Raw genomic sequence first — 17,568 nt, forward strand, 5'->3', positions numbered from 1 at the left:
TGGCTCACTCCCCTGCCTCCGTGCATCTCCAGGGAATATCAGAGCTCCACCCAAAGGCCTGACTGTACCCAGGCCCCTCTCTCCTCCTCCACTTGAAAGCCCAGCTATGATGTGTCTGTGCAGCACAGGTGCACATCCAAACAGCTACCCTTCACAGCTAAGAGGAAAAGGGACTGGCAGAGGATGAGTTTCTGCCCACCTTACAACCCCACTCTGCTAGGACCTTAAGTACAAATCAATCTCAATAAAACCAAGAATGGGAGACTTCAAGGAGCCTGAAGTCGCCCACCAAAGACTTGGGGAAAACAGGTGAAGGGAAATCCTCCTCCTCCTCGGCCAGCATCACTCACTACCTTTTCATTTATGCTCCTCAGAATGCAAACCCACTGCTGGATTAAGGACCACCTGGACACAGAGGAGAAAATACTAAATACCCTTTGCAGACCAAAAACAAACAAACAAAAAACCACAAGGAGAAGGCTATACATGGGGCAATGGAAGGACAGAGAACCAAAACAAACACACACAACTTCATCTTCTAGAATGCAGTAAGCACTCACATTTCTGAAAAACATGAGTCAGCAAGAACCTGTGGTTACACAAAAAAACTACCTAAATCTATTTCTGAACATCTACATTTATTTATCATACCTGTTGGAGTTCATCCTGACTGAATTTCATCAGTTAAGCTTTTCTATCTGGTTTCTTTCAGGGGATCCTAACAGACCCTAAGTGGAACCTCCCACTAAAGTCTTCCATGCTAAAACAGTTCTCTGGGAAGACCACCTCTGTTCAGTCTCACTCTCTTTTTAAAAAACAGAAGCAGCAATGCTGTCTGACTTGGAGGTCATGAAGCATCATTCTAGCATTCCACTCAATGACTAACCCAAAGGAAATAGCTCTGAAAGCCCAACTGGCTACTCCACAAGACCAGCCCCAGCTGAGGCACTGCTTCTCAGTCACAAGCAAGATGGCTCGGTTGACCTGTGTGGGCATAAAGAGAGTGCATGACTGCAGCCTGACTTGGCCCTCATAGTCTCCTCAGTCAGCTGCTTTGGATTCCCCCCAATCCCACCTGTCTACCTGCACTCCCAGCCCCCAGCTTTATCCCAATGAGTGCAGAGAGGGGGAAATGGCAGTGTTAGTGTGGAGAAGTTATTGTAGATGTGTAGACATCACAGACAGGTTGTTGTAAATGCTCACCACGTTTGATCAACACGGTCAGTGTCCCTGCAAGGAGGGGAGAGAGAGCTCAGAGAAGCCAACCAAAGTCATTCGGGCTTGGGGCGCAGGGTGGGGAGACATACAGTCCTAGAAGCATCATTTCTAGACAAAGAAGTGGTTCCATTTTCTACCTGGGTTCACTTATGTGGGTGAACTATGTCAGGATTCAGATAAACATCCTATCCCAAGAACACTGAACATCCTCCAGTCAGCTACCACCCCAGTTGGGGCAAAACATCCCTAGCAACTAACTACCCCAACCAAGAAGAAAGAAAGAAAGAAAGTCAGGAGCCTTAAGGATTGAACACTGTCCTCAGCTGTCCCCACTAGTCCCCGCAGCTAGGTCTCATCACTACTGGCACAAGGAAAACAAGTTTGGGGTCAGGGAGCAAGGTAAGGAGTAGGCAAATGAAGTTCCCTGCCCACAGCAGGAAAACTGTTTTTGCCAATAGCAGCCATGTTGAATAGGAAGAAATTGTATTCTAGGAGTAAGAAATGGTAGTTTGGGTGGTGGCTGTTGCTCTGCTAATCCAGGAAGCAAAGCAAAAGGGGACATCATTTGCACATTTCAAAATTTTATCATGATCACTCTGAACTGGAAATAAGACCCCAAATGCAAACACCAATCTCAGAGGCACAAAAGACGAGCTGGCGTCCTGTAGACCCCAGGGTCTGCCTCAGATGAACACTGCCAGCCAGATCCCTGCACCTCTCCAAGCTGCAGGCACTGAGGGCCAAAATGTAGCCTCCACACCCTGGCCCACCCACCACACCCCCCAACGGCACCTGCAGTGGTGCTTCCTGCTGGCGAGCCAGAAGGCGCTGTCGCACGCGTAGCAGTGGGCGGCCAGGTGGTCAGGGAGCCAACGGGTCATCTGTAAAACAGATGGGGCCAGGTTAGTGACGGGAGATGAGCCATCCAGCTGGAGCCGGCAAGAGCCATGCTGGGGGCAGCAAGAGTCACAAGAACCATACTGGCTCTGGTGGCACCAGCCCAGCAGGTCTGATGTCAGCAGTACAAGAAAGGCGTCCAAATCGTTTCCCTAGAGGGGACTCCAAACTCCCCTGAGATAAAGTATCAGGCAGCAGCAAACACCCTGGGTCACTATGAGAGCTGGCATTGCTCCACAGAGGCAATGAGAGAGGACCACTTTGCTGAGTCTCCCTGGCTCAGAAATTCTAGGCTTGATGGGGATTCACAGGCGCTGAGATTCACAGAGGCTCAAGGCTAAGCGTGCTATGAGGTCGTTTCTTGGCCAGGGGCATGGGACAGGGATAGGGGTGGAGAAAAACCATAAAACAGTTGCATGGACGGCACTCAGAACAGGGGCTGAGCCTGTACCTCCGTGTCCTGTTTATCCACCTGCTCCCAGCTGGCTTCAGAGAAAATCTCTGTGCTGCAGCGAGACAAACAGTTCTGATCCAGATTGCTTTCCGAGTCGGGGATTGAAGTCTGTTGGCAAACAAACACAGCTGAACAGAATGAACCTGGATCCTCCCAGAAGAAGAAAGGGCTTGGAAAAGAAGGGAGCACCGGGGACTTTGGGTGGGCCTGAGTGTTAGGGCTGCCAGATCTGTGGTGCATCAGCCACCAAGAAATGGGTTGAGCAGGTGCAGAGACAGGCCTGAACTCAGGTGGAAGAGAGAGACACAGATCTAAGGCTGTGTGCAGTGACTCTGCAGTGCACAGATGGGCCCTGGGTGCCAGGAAGTGAGTGGGGCAGAAGTGACCAGGATGGAGTGTGAACTCTGTGAGCTGCTCCAGTGAGTCTGTTAATCCAACCCTGCCACTTACATCTACGTGTTGAAACTGAGTGCTTTGGGCATGTCCTCCTTTCTCTGAAGGACTCTTTGGGAAAATGAGAAATCATTAGTATGAAGGAAAAATGGAGAAGTCTGTTTGAATTGAAAGTCATTGGATGAGCCCGCCTTTAATGTACGCTGACTGCTTCAGAGCCAGGCTCACGCATGTATGTGAACACAAGTCAGACCCAGCAAGTAAGGAGAGCACCTCCCTGAGAACCTCCCCTCACAGAGCCCCACTTCCAGTCACCAGGCCTCATCAGTGCTAACTCCTGGACAGTGCCAACACCGATACTTCTCCCCATTTCTACTTGCCATCATCACCTGCCAGAAGGCAGGTAGAAATATTTGTTCAACGAAACCTTCACAGCTACAGCCCATGTCTGGGGTGGGGGCGTGGTTTGGGGGGGAGGCTCACAGTTTACTAGCTACTGGGGTGTTTAGAACAGGCACTACAATTTGACAGGAATATCTGCCATTGCCATACTAATGTCATCCTACCCAAGAGTTCGTGTCCTTTCTTACAACATGATCCTCTCTCCAAAGAGATCTGACCAACCACATAGTGCTCTCTTATTCTAACTGTCTAAACAGGACACCCGTGGAAAGTTAAGAAAGGCGGGAAAGAACAGGCAGACTGCCGTTCACATGGCTGAGGCTGATCTCTAGCCTCTCAACAGGACTACTCTGCACCTTTCCAATTCTTTAGGAAATCTGTACTAATCACCAGGCACCAGGCACAAAGAGCACCCAGCCTCCATGTGCCCTCTCCTTGGGCAGCTATGGAGGTACCTTGGTCTACTCACCACTTCATCCCCAAAGTCCCCATTGAAGCGCAGGGAGCTGGTCAGGTACTGGCTCTCCAGGCGACTCCTCAGCTCCTGCACCTGTTTCTTCAAGGTCTCCACTTCCTGCTGGTGGCCTGACTCAATCTGACGCAGGCGCTGTTGGATAGTGTCCGTATACACAGGCATGCCATCGTCGTCCAGGTGGCTGCGGGAAGGCTGGTCAGGGCTCCCCGTTGTAGACGGCCTCCCCGAGTGGCCGTGCAGCCACTTGTGGTGCAAGTTCCTCGAGTGTAAGTGGGCAGAGCTGCAGCTTGTGGCAGACAACTGGCGGCTCAGTGAGTCCTTGCTCCTACCAGCCTCCCCATTGGTGCAGTGCCCGTTGGGGGTGGGGTGCTTCTGCAGGGTGCTAAACCCTGGGGGCTGCTCTAAAGCCTTATTTTCGGTCTCCAGGGCACCATTGCACACAAGCCCCTCTTTACATTCGGCTAAAGGCAAGGCACAAGGAGAACGCGTGGGGCTGTGGATGCTGCCAGGGGAAGTCCTATGTACCACAGATCCCACTTGGGGCCTCTCAGCTAGGCTCCTCTCTGAAGACTGCGGCTCCATGGCTTGAGGAAGTATGTCCTTGCTACTGAACCAGCCACTGTTTACCAGGCAAGGTCTATGATGGCCTTCGGGCCCACTTTCTGACTTGACTTGACCTTCCATTAACATGTCCATTGAACTGTCCGTGTTTGGTCCTGTGGCCTCAAATGGGACTTGGGAGGGCAGCAGAGAACTTGACTGTGAGGTACCATAGCCAACTTTTACATCTACTGGGATTGGAAGAAATGCTTCCTCCCTATCTTCTGTGATAGCTCCTATTCGAGGCTGTTCCACAGGGACCTCGTGGGTACGTTCTCCCCTGGGAGACTCCTGGAGAGAACAGGGGAGAATGCTGAGCCCACCCTGCTGCTCAGCAATACCCTGTGAGAACAGAGAAAGGCTAGTGCCTGGATGGTTTGTCAGAGCAGCATCACCCAGTTCTGGTTCTTGAAGAATAATGGTTGAGCCCTCTAGGGTCTTCCCCCTGATTTCCTTTCCTAAGAGAGCCTCCTCTTCGACCTCCTGCATCTCAATGCTCCCTCTATGGGCAGGCTCCTCTATCCCACTCTCCTCTTTGGTGGCCTCTTGCAAAATGTTCTCCATCTGCCCCTCGGCCACTCCAGCTGCAACAGATAGCTCTGCGCCGCCCAGCACTTTGGTTGGCTTCCCCAGGTTGTCAGGATCGAGAGGCTCCTCCCCAGGACCAGCCAGGCTGCTCAATTCTAGTGAGCGGCGATGCTCCTGCCACTTCTCATTCAGGCTCGGGTCACTGCTGCGCCGGTTGGCTAGAGGCACTGTGTTGTCACAGGCTGTGGTCAGATTGTCAAATGATCTAGTCTTTGGTAACCTAAACAAAAGGAGGTTGAGGGAAATGAGAATATGAGGCTGTTCAGAGGAAGTAGGAGACAATCGGTTTTAACGGGCAGTTGTTTCATAACTGGGTTCGTTGCAGCTACTTAAGAAGCTACAGCATCTCTAAAGTGAGGCTCAGACTGCTAAAAAGGCAAAGTTCCTTGGATGGGCCCTTCTTCTAGTTTGCAAATTTCCTCTCTGCCTCCCACCCCATGCTCCTACATACAAACTAACAGCAAATGCAACTTAAAAAAAAAAAACAAAACTTGGGGCACCTGGGTGGCTTAGATGGTCGGGCATCTGACTTCAGCTCAGGTCGTGATCTCACGGTTCATGGGTCTGAGCCCCGTGTCGGGCTCTGTGCTGACAGCTCAGAGCTTGGAGCCTGCTTCAGATTCTATGTCTCCCTCTCTCTCTGCCCCTCCCCCACTCACACTCTGTCTCTCTCAAAAATAAAACATTAAAAAAAATTTTTTTAATAAATAAAAAGTTCACAATATTGCCCTGTTTCTCAACAGAGCAAGCAAAGGAAAGTAAGCATTGTTGATTTTCTGCTATTACAATATTTTAAATTATTTTATTACTTGACAGTCTGAATCCAATAAAGTGAATTCTCATGTGGCAAAGCCAAACTTGCCATCATCTGACATTTGCCTTTCAAGCCCAAGAAGATAAAATCATGGCAGAAAGGCAGGAGCATAGAGCAGTGGCTGCAACTCAAGCCAGAAGGTCACAAGGAACCCAAAGGATCTGCTCCATCACTGAGAAACTGCTTGGTGCACGCAACAGTACAATGTAGTGACAGGGCCCAACACCCTTCAAGGAAATGAGGCTCTTATGGCCTTGTAGCCTGAAACCCTATACCTTCCCTGAGAAAACCTCAGAAATCTAAGAGAGATGTGTGGAGTCAGACAATGTCATGATCTCTGACCATGCCTTGGATGTGTCCCAACACAGAAATAACACCCACGCAGGACTTGAGGTCTTGGCATCAACCCTGGGCTCACCGGCTCAGAGGCGGATCATCAGGGCTGGTGCCAGGGGCTGGATATGGTGCACAGCTGTCGTCCACAGGCGTGGACGGGGATGGGCAGGGCAGGTACACTGCACTCCACAGCATTAGGTTACGCACGTGACATACAGGGTATAGCACCTGAGGAGAGAGCAGTGGGGATACAGGTTTAAACAACTCCTAACAAGTCTTTAGAAATGAGGGTCAAAAAGAGTCACCAAGCCAGAATACCCAACAGGTCTTGCCTTGTACTATCTGCATTTCTCACCTCTTGTGGGCATGAAAATCTAAAAGGATTTTTAGAAATCTATTTCTCATAAATGATTTCTTAGGATTCCCTTTACTGAATGAATGACTCTTATATCGGCTCAATTCGTCCCCTCATCCAGTAAGTTATTCCACTGGATGATGACTGTGTTTCCTGGCACAAAAATGTGGCTTCAGAAGACACTGTCAAACCTGTTTTATAGGATCACTTAAACTAATCACGTGAAAAGAAGGGAATTTTCTTCCTGTATTGTTACTTTCCCAGTAGACACAGTTGAAGGAAAGAGAGAAGCAGTTAGCTTAAATCTTTTGATTGTTTAAATGTAGTGAGAAGCATATTAACAATCCAGCAAAGCAATATGACCTCTGATTAGCCTCCTTTTGACTTCTTTAGAATTTAAGATGCATTCTGACAAAAGGAACATTACCATGTATCAACACAGATGTGCAAGCCTCCTTTCCTCCGCTTAACAGAAGGTGTTCCTTTAAGGAACAAAGTCTTAAAGAGCCTGCCAGTTTTCCATGTGAGCAGGAAATCACACACACACATGCTAATGTCATACATGTTTTTCTGCTGAGACAGGAGCTACAGTGGATATCCAGTGGATGACACTGGAAGGATGCTGGGGGCCTCTTGGCAGCTCCTTCTGAGCTATGAGGGGTGGCCAGGGGACAACTTAAGCGCCTCTTCCACTTGTTAGACAGAACATGCTAGGAGTAAGGTAAGCTCTGACAGAGGTGCCAGAAAAGATTTGTGTCTAGAGTGACAAAGTAGAGATGTGTATTAAATCAAACCAGAAGCAGGTCAGAGCTGCACCAGGAAACAAGCCTTTATAGGGACAGATGGAAAAAAGTGGAACCAACCAACCCAAAGACAACAGTGATGCCTTTGAGAAAACAGTCACTACTGAAAAGGGCTCCCACATGTCACCATTCCCAAATTCCTTCTTCTGATCAGAGAGGAAGGGCTGAAGGATACATACGGCTTCGGACTGAGAGGAATACAGTAGGTTTTTGAAAGCCTTGTTGCCTGCCCGAAGCAGCGACCACACGGAACATGTCCGCTCCTGAGTATGCTTTTCCCCTCTCTCCTTGGCATTGTTGCACAGGAATGTTCCAAATAGGCAGGAATAGGTATGTTGCACCAGTTTCACCTGTAGGAGTCCAGAATCAAGCAATAGGGTGAGCAGTCTTTGGAGGAAGGTTAGCCCCGCTGAGCCACCCTTCCCCAACATCCCTGAGAACAGCTCAGAATTCATACTCATTAAGGGTGGGGAAATCACATTAAGCCACACAAGAGCTGCCTTTTCACACCACCAATCCCAGAGCGCCAACCCCAACCACCACCATTCCTGAGTCAAAAGAAACAAAGACAGATCGTCGGCACACCCATTCCTTTTGGACTTCCTGTCAACCTGGAAGTTCTAAGTTAACAGCCACACTCAAGAGCAACAGAGCATATAAACTGGGTACAGGAGCAAGTCAGTGTGCAATCCAAGGCTGAACTGAAAACTGAAAAACTCCAAACAACTTTTCACTCAACAGGTCATTAATGACTTTTCTGTGGGTCCTGGACAGCAACTATCCTGCCCTCATGGAGCTGGTTCTAGTTGTGGGGAAGGGGTGACCAATGCTGTGGACCACAGTAAGGCAGGGTAAGCAGGACAGGACACATGCAGGGCAGCAGGGGAAGGAAGTGAAAGAGCAAGTGGGTATCTGAGGGGGAAATGCTCCCAGCAGAGGCAATAGCCAGCATGTCTTGAGGTGCGTGTGTGCTTGCAATTTCCAAGAACAGGAGGCCAGTGTGACCGAAGAATACTGCACAAGGAAGGGAATGGTAGGAAATTAATGCAGACAAGAAACCGCTAGTATTGCTCTGCAGGCCATTTTAAGAACTGTGACTACATAACTAAATAACTGTGCCCTAAATAAATGGAAGGACTGAGTTGCCACTTGGTTAGGTGGAAGACCTCTTGGAAGATCAGATTTGGGGGTGGAAAGATATGGAAATCAAGAATCAAGCTTTGAACAGGAAAAGTCTGAAATACCATTAGGACATCCACATGGAGATACTGAGCAGTCACAGTTGGATATGTGAGTCTGGAGTTAGTGGAGAGATCTAAGCTGAAGACATTATTATAAACGTGGGAATCATGGAGAGTAATTACAGGTATCGGACTGGATGAAATCCCCCAAGAGGCAATAAGATACAGAAGTACCTTGGAGGCTAAGCCCTGGAGCATTCCAACATTCAGCAATGGGGAGATAAGGAAGAACAAGAGACAGACCAGCTAGTGAGGCAGGGAAGAAATGAGGGACAGTATGTGCTGGGAATCAACTGAAGAAAGGGTTTCAAGACTGGTGTGATTACACAGTGCCAAACATTAAAACAAAGACAGTCTAAGATACAAACTGCCAGTTATAAAACAAGTCATGGAGATGTAATGCACAGCATGGTGACCACAGGTAGTAATACTCTATTGTATATTTGAAAGTTGCTAAGGGAGATCTTGAAAGTTCTCATCATAAGAAAAAAATGTATGTGGTGATTGATGTTAACTACTTATTGTGATCATTTTACAATATATAAATACTGAATTATGTTGTATACCTGAAATCAATACTATGTTATATTGTCCATTATACCTCAATTAAAAAAAATGTTCTTCACGAGATGAAACTGAGAGCTGATTAATGGATTAATATGAAGGTCACAGCTCTGGTAAACTGGTGGGGTGAACACCCGACTAGAGCAGGTTTAAGAGGAAATAGGAAAAAAAGAATTTGAGACAGTAAATGCCAAAGACTTAAGGAGCTCTACCATGAAGAAATGAAATACAGAAAATGAGACAAATAGCTGGCAAGAGATGCAAGGCTGAGAAAGGGTTTTGAGGAGATGGGAGGCACTAGGCTATGTTTATGTATTAATGGCAACAATGTAGTAGAGAGGGAAAGGCTGGCGCCATGCAGCCGAGCAGAAGACAGGCAGTGGGAGCTGGGAGGGAAGAGCTGGAACAGGGCAAGGGCAGGGAGTTCTCTGTCAAAGGAGGGGGGCAGGAAGTATGGAACACATGCAGGGGGGTTGGCAGATGGACTGGAGGGAGCAGAGGATATGCCATTCTTTTTCTTTTCTTTAAGATTTTAGCTTTAAGTAATCTCTACACTCAAGGCGGGACTCGAACTTACAACCCCAAGATCAAGAGTCATGCTCCACCGAGCCAGCCTAGCACCCCTATTATTTCTAACTACTTAGGACTTCTATCATCTATTTCTTTCCCTTCACCTGCCCTATCATCTAGTTTTTAAAAAAAAAATTTTTAATCTTTATTTTTGAGAGAGAGACACAGTGTGAGTAGGGGAGCAGCAGAGAGAGAGGGAGACGCAGAATCTGAAGCAGGCTCCAGGCTCTGAGCTGTCAGCACAGAGCCTGAACCCACGAACCGTGAGATCATGACCTGAGCCAAAGTCAGACGCTCAGCCGTCTGAGCCACCCAGGCGCCCCAAACTCCATCATCTATTTTAAAAGCTAAGTTTAGGGGTGAGTGAGTGGTTCAGTCAGCTGAGTGTCCAACTTCAGCTCAGGTCATGGTCTTGCAGTTCGTGGGTTGGTGCCCCACATCAGGCTCTGCGCTGATGGTGTGAGGCCTGCTTGGGATTCTTTCTCTCTCTCCCCTTCTCTGCCTCTGCCTCACTTGCATGCTTTCTCTCAAAATAAATAATAAACTTTAAAAAATAAAAAAAATAAAACCTAAGTTTAAAACGATACAGAGACTTGGGGCACCTGGGTGGCTCAGTCAATTATGTGTCTGACTTTGGCTCATGTCATGATCTAAGGTTTGTGAGTTCGAGTCTTGCATCAGGTCAGGCTCTGGGCTGAGAGCTCAGAGCCTGGAGCCTGCTTTGGATTCTATGTCTTTTTCTCTGTCCCTCCCCTGCCTGTGCCATGTCTATGTGTGTGTGTGTGTCTCTCTCTCTCAAAAATAAATAAACATTTTTAAAAATTTTTAAAACAACAACACAGACTTTATGCAAACCTAACACACTTGGATTCACTGAATAAACCCATACATTATTTTTAATTAAAAATAGGAGAATGGCTCCTTATTAAATTCTAAAAAGGATGTATCATTTCATGTAAAAACTAGCTAACATTTGCATTGACATCCCCATTTTAGAAAGTCCCCAAAATGAAGAATCACAAGCCCAAACTCACAAGGAATGCTTCATTGAACTCAAAAGAGCAAGGAAATTGCCTCTGAAGCTGATGAACGCAGTCAAGCCACTGGAGAAACACCGGGCAGCGTTCGTTCAGATCATCTGAGTTCTCCCCATGACCACACCGGTCAGCAAACTTGTGTCCAAAATCCAGCCACTCCATCTCCACAAGGACCTGGAAACCCTGCAGGGAGAGACCATTTGTGCTTGTCTGTTGAGCCTGTGACAGTCCCGAGCCTGTCAGGATTAAGAGCAGCAATCCCTTTTAACAAGCTCCCAGTAAGGCCAACAGAAACACCTAACCCAGCCCCACAGCCATAAGCTCCATGGGACACAAGCTTAGGGCAATTCTCCACTTCCCTCTACTCCATTCCATAATCATCAAAAGGGTACTAAGCATTTATCTGAGCCTTTCTTGAGTCTATACTTTTTAGCCTCTTTCATTCACTATACAAAAGCCACATTTTTTTCTAATTTTTTAGTTCTGTATTTTGTGTTATACTTACAAAGAAAGTATTGTTTCTAAAATCTTTCCCCATTCCAGATTTACATCTATTTTAGGACACCTTTATGGTTTTTCTTACATCTCTAACCCAACATGTGGTTCTTTCAGAGTAGGGCTTTCTTCACAGAACACTGTAGTGATATCTGGACCCATTATTACCATAATAAGCATGCCAAGATTCTTTTACAGAAGCCCCATTTTCCGGGGGTAGCCAAAACTTTTCCAAGTAGACAGAGTGCAAAGGAAAACACATCTGTATTCTCAATACCTTGTTATCCACAATCTGCTCCATTTTATAAAATGGCACAAGAATGATGGCAGGCACCACCACAAGTTAGCTCAAGGTAAAGGATGAAAGATTTAAAAACAAATTTCATTTTCTTTAGACTTAACCACCAAGACCAAAACTGATCATAAAACCCTCCAAGGTTTCCCCCACTTGTACTGAAGTAACAAATCCTACTCTTTGGATGCACCCACCTCTATGGTTCGGTAATAAGGATCCAGCAAGAGCTTAGCCAATGCCACAATCTGGGGAGTGCGGTCCCAGCCATCTGAGCAATGTGCTAGTACTGGCCGCTGATCACGATCCACAGCGTGCACTACCAGAAGTGCTGACTTCAGAAGCACAGACAGGTGATGGAGCCATTTTGTGCCTTCAAGAGCTGAGAGCCAACTATAAAAATAAAAACAGAAGGGGATAAGGAAGGGTGCCTGGGTGGCTCAGTCAGTTGAGCATCTGACTCCTGATTTCAGCTCAGGTCACAATCCCAGCATCATGGAATCAAGCCCCACATCAGGGCTCCATGCTGAATGTGCCACCTGCTTAAGATTCTCTTGCTCTCCCTCTGCCCCTCCCCCCATGCATGCTTGCTCTCTTTCAAAAAAAAAAAAAAAAAAAAAGGAGGATGAGGAAATCCTGATTTGTATGATTTACTGCATCATGCCAAATAGCCATGAAATTAAGCAATTCCCAAGGATTTTTCCCTCCAAATAAAACACTGCCAAAATAAAACAACCTCTGTCTTTACAAAGCATGTACAAAGATGAGGCCTAAGCTCTACTATGCAATAGAGGGCAGCTTCAGAAACAAGACAATAATAGGAATTTTTTCCAGAAATCTTATGGCTAACTTATGACAATTAACATTTAATATTTTTCAGTCCATGGTAGTTATATAACCCAGTATAGGAAGAGTAATTCTTTCTGGAGTCTTCTCCTGAAGGAAATGCAGCTATTCAGACATTATAAAACAGTAAGTACTTATATTTAATGATCAGCAACTATACCCAACAAGTTCTCAAAAACTTGTCATGTGTGTGTATACACACACATATATATACATACACAAATAACACACATACAATACAAATGTGTCTATAAGGGGATGTAAGCCAGATGCCACATTTAAAAATAGCAGACAACAGCATCTGCTCCCTACACCCTAACACCCACTAAAATCTTGAATTTCTATTGACTAAAACTGGGTTGGCCCATACTAATGACTTAAGATTCATACAAATTAGTACACTAATGGCTACATAGTATTACTGGACTTAATATAGACTGGATTCAGCAGGGATCTAGAAGAACCTTCTTTCGAAAACACCTTCAAGAGATACCTGATCCCAAGAATTACTGCTTGGGAGTAATCACAAACTGATTTTTTTTTTTTTTTAAACTATATTGACATTTTGTTCCTTGTGCATGTCATGAATTCCACTCCTTACATACCCACCCCCAAAAAGCTCTAATTTCTCCAAAATGTGATCATATTTGTAGTTAAGACAGCAGTCTAGCCCTTCAAACACTAAATCAAAGGAGGGAATAAATACTTCTGTCAGGGGGCTCTGAGAAGCCTTCTGCCAACACTAGGCAAGAACATGCCTACACTACCCCCACAATCAGCTAACCAGGGAGGTTCTGAGACACTCCACACTCCCTTGTTCGATTCCCAAACTGGAGCAGAAACACACAATTCTCTAGCCCTCCACGGCCTCCAACAAGTGTGGAGAGGCTTGCTTATAGCTGATCCCACCATTGCCAGGGCTTCTTTTTACCCACAAGGGAGGCTTCAGTACTGCCTTATGATTTGCTGCCAAAAAACAGGCAAAGCATTACCTTTTTCCTTAATAAAATCCCCAGACATTCCTTTTGACCAGGTATGGGCCAATTACATCTTTCTGACTCTGAGTTTAAAAAATAGCTTTTAAATAAAGAATTTTAAAATACAGATATTTGAGATGAGGTAGTGTTGATTCTATCCCTTTCATTTTATAAATAGGAAAACTGATACCCACAGTAATTTAGCCATTTGGCCAAAGTCACAGAGTCAATTAGTGGCAGATCTTGTGAGTCCTCAACCAGGCTCTTTCAGTGCCCCACCTTTGGAAATGAGAGTACTGCTAGCCGGGTTCTGTAAATGTGTAGCAGATACAAGCTCCTAATCCCCAAAGCAGAGCAGCAAACTCATTCCTTTGCTCAGGCTTTTCCCCAAGGACAACTGCTTCACCCTCTGGGCTTTTTCCAACTGTGATGAATTTAATCATTTGCTACCAGGAGTTAGTACAAGTGGTTCAGGCAGCCATTTGGCTCAATAAATCAAGGAATTCTGCAAAACTTGATGTGATCAGGAGATCTACTGGACAGAACCCAGGGAAATAGCTATGGGCTCCAACACAAAGAAAAGAGAAAATTCTGTCTTCTCTGCACCATTTTTGGCTTCCTGAAATAGTAAAACGAGGACTTTTAAATATTTATCGTCCACATTTGTTTTACAGAGGATTCTTGCTAATTTATCTCGTATTCAATCAGTAATCAGTTCCCTTGAGAGGCGGGGGTGTTAATTCACCTATCTCACTGCAAATGCCAGCCATTCATTTTTAATAAGCAATAAAAATCTGGTAATGCTCTTAGTATGTAAGAGGAGGTAGTTTAGGAATCAGAAGGAAATGTAAAAGGAACTCCCCTAACAGAAGGTTTAAAGACAGCTTAACCCTTTTTAGAACATGATGAATAAACTTTGACTCTTCAAGGTAAAACATCCCAGCTTAAGGCAGGTAAGTGTCACTGCAAGAGGTCAAAAACCAAAGAATTAAAAATGAGCCAAAAACAATGTAGAAGAAAAGGAAGAGGTCCCAGGAAAAAGAAGAAGGTAGTGCTTTTCTGAGGACTGAGATCTGTTCTGTGCTCCACATCTTTAAACCTTTCAAAGGGCTAGATGTTTCTCCAGCATCTCTTTTGTGTGCTTGTGCTAACACAGAAAGCAGAATGCCTACAGGGACTGAAAGTAAAACTGAAGTGTATCAAGAAACAGAAGAAAAGACACCTCTAAACTCACTTTTTGAAAAAAGCAACACAAAATTAAAGCTAAGGCCAAGGTCTTACTTTCCCGGATCAGGCATCTGTGTGCACAGCAACCGCAGAGACTGAAAACTCCTCCGGATTGAATGAATATTTGCCATCCCCATAAACACTACTTCACAGTTCGGGTAATACTCTGCAGAGAATAACAATAAAAAGAACAAAAATATGTTAAATTTAAAGCCCACATGGCCAAATTTAAAAGCAGCAAACTGGCTATAAAACAAACCCACTATAGCTGCTGACTAATGAAACTGAAATGTTTTGATGCCTATTAGTCCAGTCCTTTATGAGAGGAAACGGTGCTTGAATTTTAGCTGTTTTTGCAAAAAGGAAGATTTGTGAAGATATGGACATAAAACAAGCTTGCTTTCTTTCTTTTTTTTTTTTTTTTTTTTTTTTTAAAAGATCTACATCCTTCCATCTGACCCCAGGTTTACTTCTGGGGACATTTCTAACTTGTAGCTCTGGAATTTCTTTGAAAAGAAGCTGGCAGAACAATGCGTTTTATGCATTCAAATTTCACCTTGGGTCAACTGCTTTTAACTTCCAGTTTAAATCACATCTGAATAAGGAGCTTGGTGCCACTACTTGCTCCATCAGCACACATCTGGCACTAAAGGGATTCCTTCTTGGAGAAAACCAGCATTCAAATAGTAGGGATGCTACAGGTCAGGACAGAGGTGCTTTGCTAGAATTCAGTATTTGCTGCTTCAATTCCCACCTCAGGTTTTCTATGTAGAAGCCATATGGGAGTTTCCTGTGAGGTCAGTAATGAGTAAACCTACTGTCAAAGGTAACAAAAAGCTTTCAGAAGGCTGAGAAATTGAGCCACTTAAAGAAGCAACTTGCAAACATGAACAGGCCTTACTTACTACAGGGGAGGACTTTACTTACTTACTTACTTACTTTACTTACTTACTTACTTACTTACTTACTTACTTTATTTATTTATTTATTTATTTATTTATTTATAATCACTTAAAGGTTGGGAAAATAACCGATTATTTGGTTTCAATGCACCTCATCCTCTGTTTCTTCCCTGAAAAGAAACTACAGTGTTAAGAATCCAAACAGTTCTGGCTCTCTCAAGACAGCTGAGGAACACGGTTTGCCATTCATTTCAAAATGAGAACTAAGACCCAACTGGGCATGAGCTGAGCTCACAAGAACAGAGTGTTATGGGACAGAGCACTGTACACCTCACCTGGGCATTCACAGCCTCCTCCTTTGGCTCGGTTTGCCACCGCTGCTGCATAGGAGCGTGCATCCAAGATCAAAAGCTTCTGCGGTTGGATGGCTAAACTTTCTGCTCCCGAAGCATTGGACAGAGAAGAATCTAGGAACATCAGGAGTGGGGATGAAAAACTGAATGAACCCATCTCTCCCAGAATTGTGCAAAATAAGAACCAAAAACACGTTTTATAATAACAGAACAAACAAAACCTCAATTAAGTGAGGCCCACCTAACAAGAACGCTTGATACACAGGACTTCTTCCTATAACCTCCTTTATCTCATTTCTACATGTGTACTCCTTTAATGAAGGCTGGCGTCTCCTGCTATGGTCTGGAGACACTCCAAGTCCCCTATCGCGTATATACTCCATTCTTGTCACAGTGACAAGAAAGACAACCAACACTCTAGTCCTAGTAAGCCAAGTCTTAAAGAGTCTTCTGGTTCTTTGTCAAGATGTGTGACTCCTCAAATAATCCTATCAATTAAAGCTTTGCCTGCTCTCTCCTATGAAACAGATTCTATGTCTTACAAGGAGAAGGCCATTTCAAGAAAAAGTTCTCACAAGACACTATAAAAATTGGTGCCATTGGTCTAGGGAGCATCTTACCAAACTCCACATCGGAAAGGTCTCCTGCATTTGGAAAGTCTCGAGAACTGTTCCTAGTTGACAGCCTGCTGCCACTTGATCGGGAATCAGAGGCACAAGCTTTGGCTACTGACTGCACCAGATGCTCATCATCAGCATTTCGCCAGCCCCACCAGCTGACCTCCGGCTGTCCACAGCGGGCAATGACAGCTCCATTGCTCTGGTGCCTGCACAAGCAACAACATACAACAACTATACCCATCTCAGTGGTCCCATTCAGATGCTCTGTGCTCACACAAAAAGTAAGGTAGTAGATTTTAAATGCATTAATGAAGAGCTTGAATACAGGTAAGTGAAAGTGATATAAAGTTAGCTTCAAGTCATCTAAGGGCAGAAATCTTCTATAGCAACAGGAACAAACAACAAAACCTATCTGGATCTTTCTCAAATACTGTACTATTTTAGAAACCTTTGTAGAGTTACCAACAAAATGATAAACGTGTTCTCTTAGAAAAAAACAAATTAATATGCATTAAGTAAATGTTTGACTCTTAAAATTTATTTTTGGAAAATCAGGTAAGAAATAATCTACAAATACTACACTAATTCTGCTACTCAATAATGAAACACTAATCTCTCCTTTTTAATACTGCCCCTGAAAATCCTGGCATAACAGATGCTGAAACAGGAAAATTTGTTTTCACACCAACTTCTGAGGGCCCCACTGCAGCAACTGTGCACTTATGGTTGGCTTTGGAGATTCTTTTCAAAACAAGATCCCACCTTTGGGACTCAAACACTTACCTGACCCACAGTGGACTACTCTACAAAATCCCCTGAGATTTCATGACTCACAAACTGCTCTTATTATAGGCAGATAGCTCAATGAGCTATACTCCAACAGATTCTTTCTTAAGAAGTTAAGACCAGAAATCTTATTCAAAAGACTACTTCAAGATGCTATTAAAACCCAGTATTTTCCTCGTTAGGAATTTAGGTGATTTTAGCAATTAAAAAGTTATAAAAGATTTGGCAATCAAAAGGTACAAAGTTCCAATAAATGCTATACCATGGGTGAACCTGGAGTATGTTATGCTAAGTGAAAGAAGTTAGTCACAAAAGTTCACATA

At 44.8% G+C, this 17,568-nt stretch overlaps 1 protein-coding gene across 9 annotated transcripts in view; it reads right to left on the minus strand.

Moving 5' to 3' along the window:
- Positions 1-17,568, minus strand: part of MTMR3 (myotubularin related protein 3) — a 150,725-nt gene that overhangs the window by 5,604 nt on the left and 127,553 nt on the right. For 6 of the 9 annotated variants that reach the window (XM_047827191.1, XM_047827196.1, XM_047827192.1 and 3 more), the window contains 11 exons: positions 16,460-16,665; positions 15,822-15,953; positions 14,639-14,750; positions 11,732-11,927; positions 10,745-10,930; positions 7,515-7,685; positions 6,260-6,405; positions 3,834-5,247; positions 2,567-2,677; positions 2,011-2,099; positions 1,204-1,230 (listed from right to left, as the gene is read on the minus strand). In XM_047827191.1, the coding sequence (XP_047683147.1) occupies positions 1,204-1,230; positions 2,011-2,099; positions 2,567-2,677; positions 3,834-5,247; positions 6,260-6,405; positions 7,515-7,685; positions 10,745-10,930; positions 11,732-11,927; positions 14,639-14,750; positions 15,822-15,953; positions 16,460-16,665 (2,790 nt within the window). The remainder of the gene's footprint in view (positions 1-1,203; positions 1,231-2,010; positions 2,100-2,566; positions 2,678-3,833; positions 5,248-6,259; positions 6,406-7,514; positions 7,686-10,744; positions 10,931-11,731; positions 11,928-14,638; positions 14,751-15,821; positions 15,954-16,459; positions 16,666-17,568) is intronic. The other 3 variants (XM_047827194.1, XM_047827193.1, XM_047827195.1) reach the window with 3 other exon arrangements.

The sequence above is a fragment of the Prionailurus viverrinus genome, chromosome D3, assembly GCF_022837055.1.
Source record: "Prionailurus viverrinus isolate Anna chromosome D3, UM_Priviv_1.0, whole genome shotgun sequence".
NCBI classification, from domain to species: domain Eukaryota; kingdom Metazoa; phylum Chordata; class Mammalia; order Carnivora; family Felidae; genus Prionailurus; species Prionailurus viverrinus.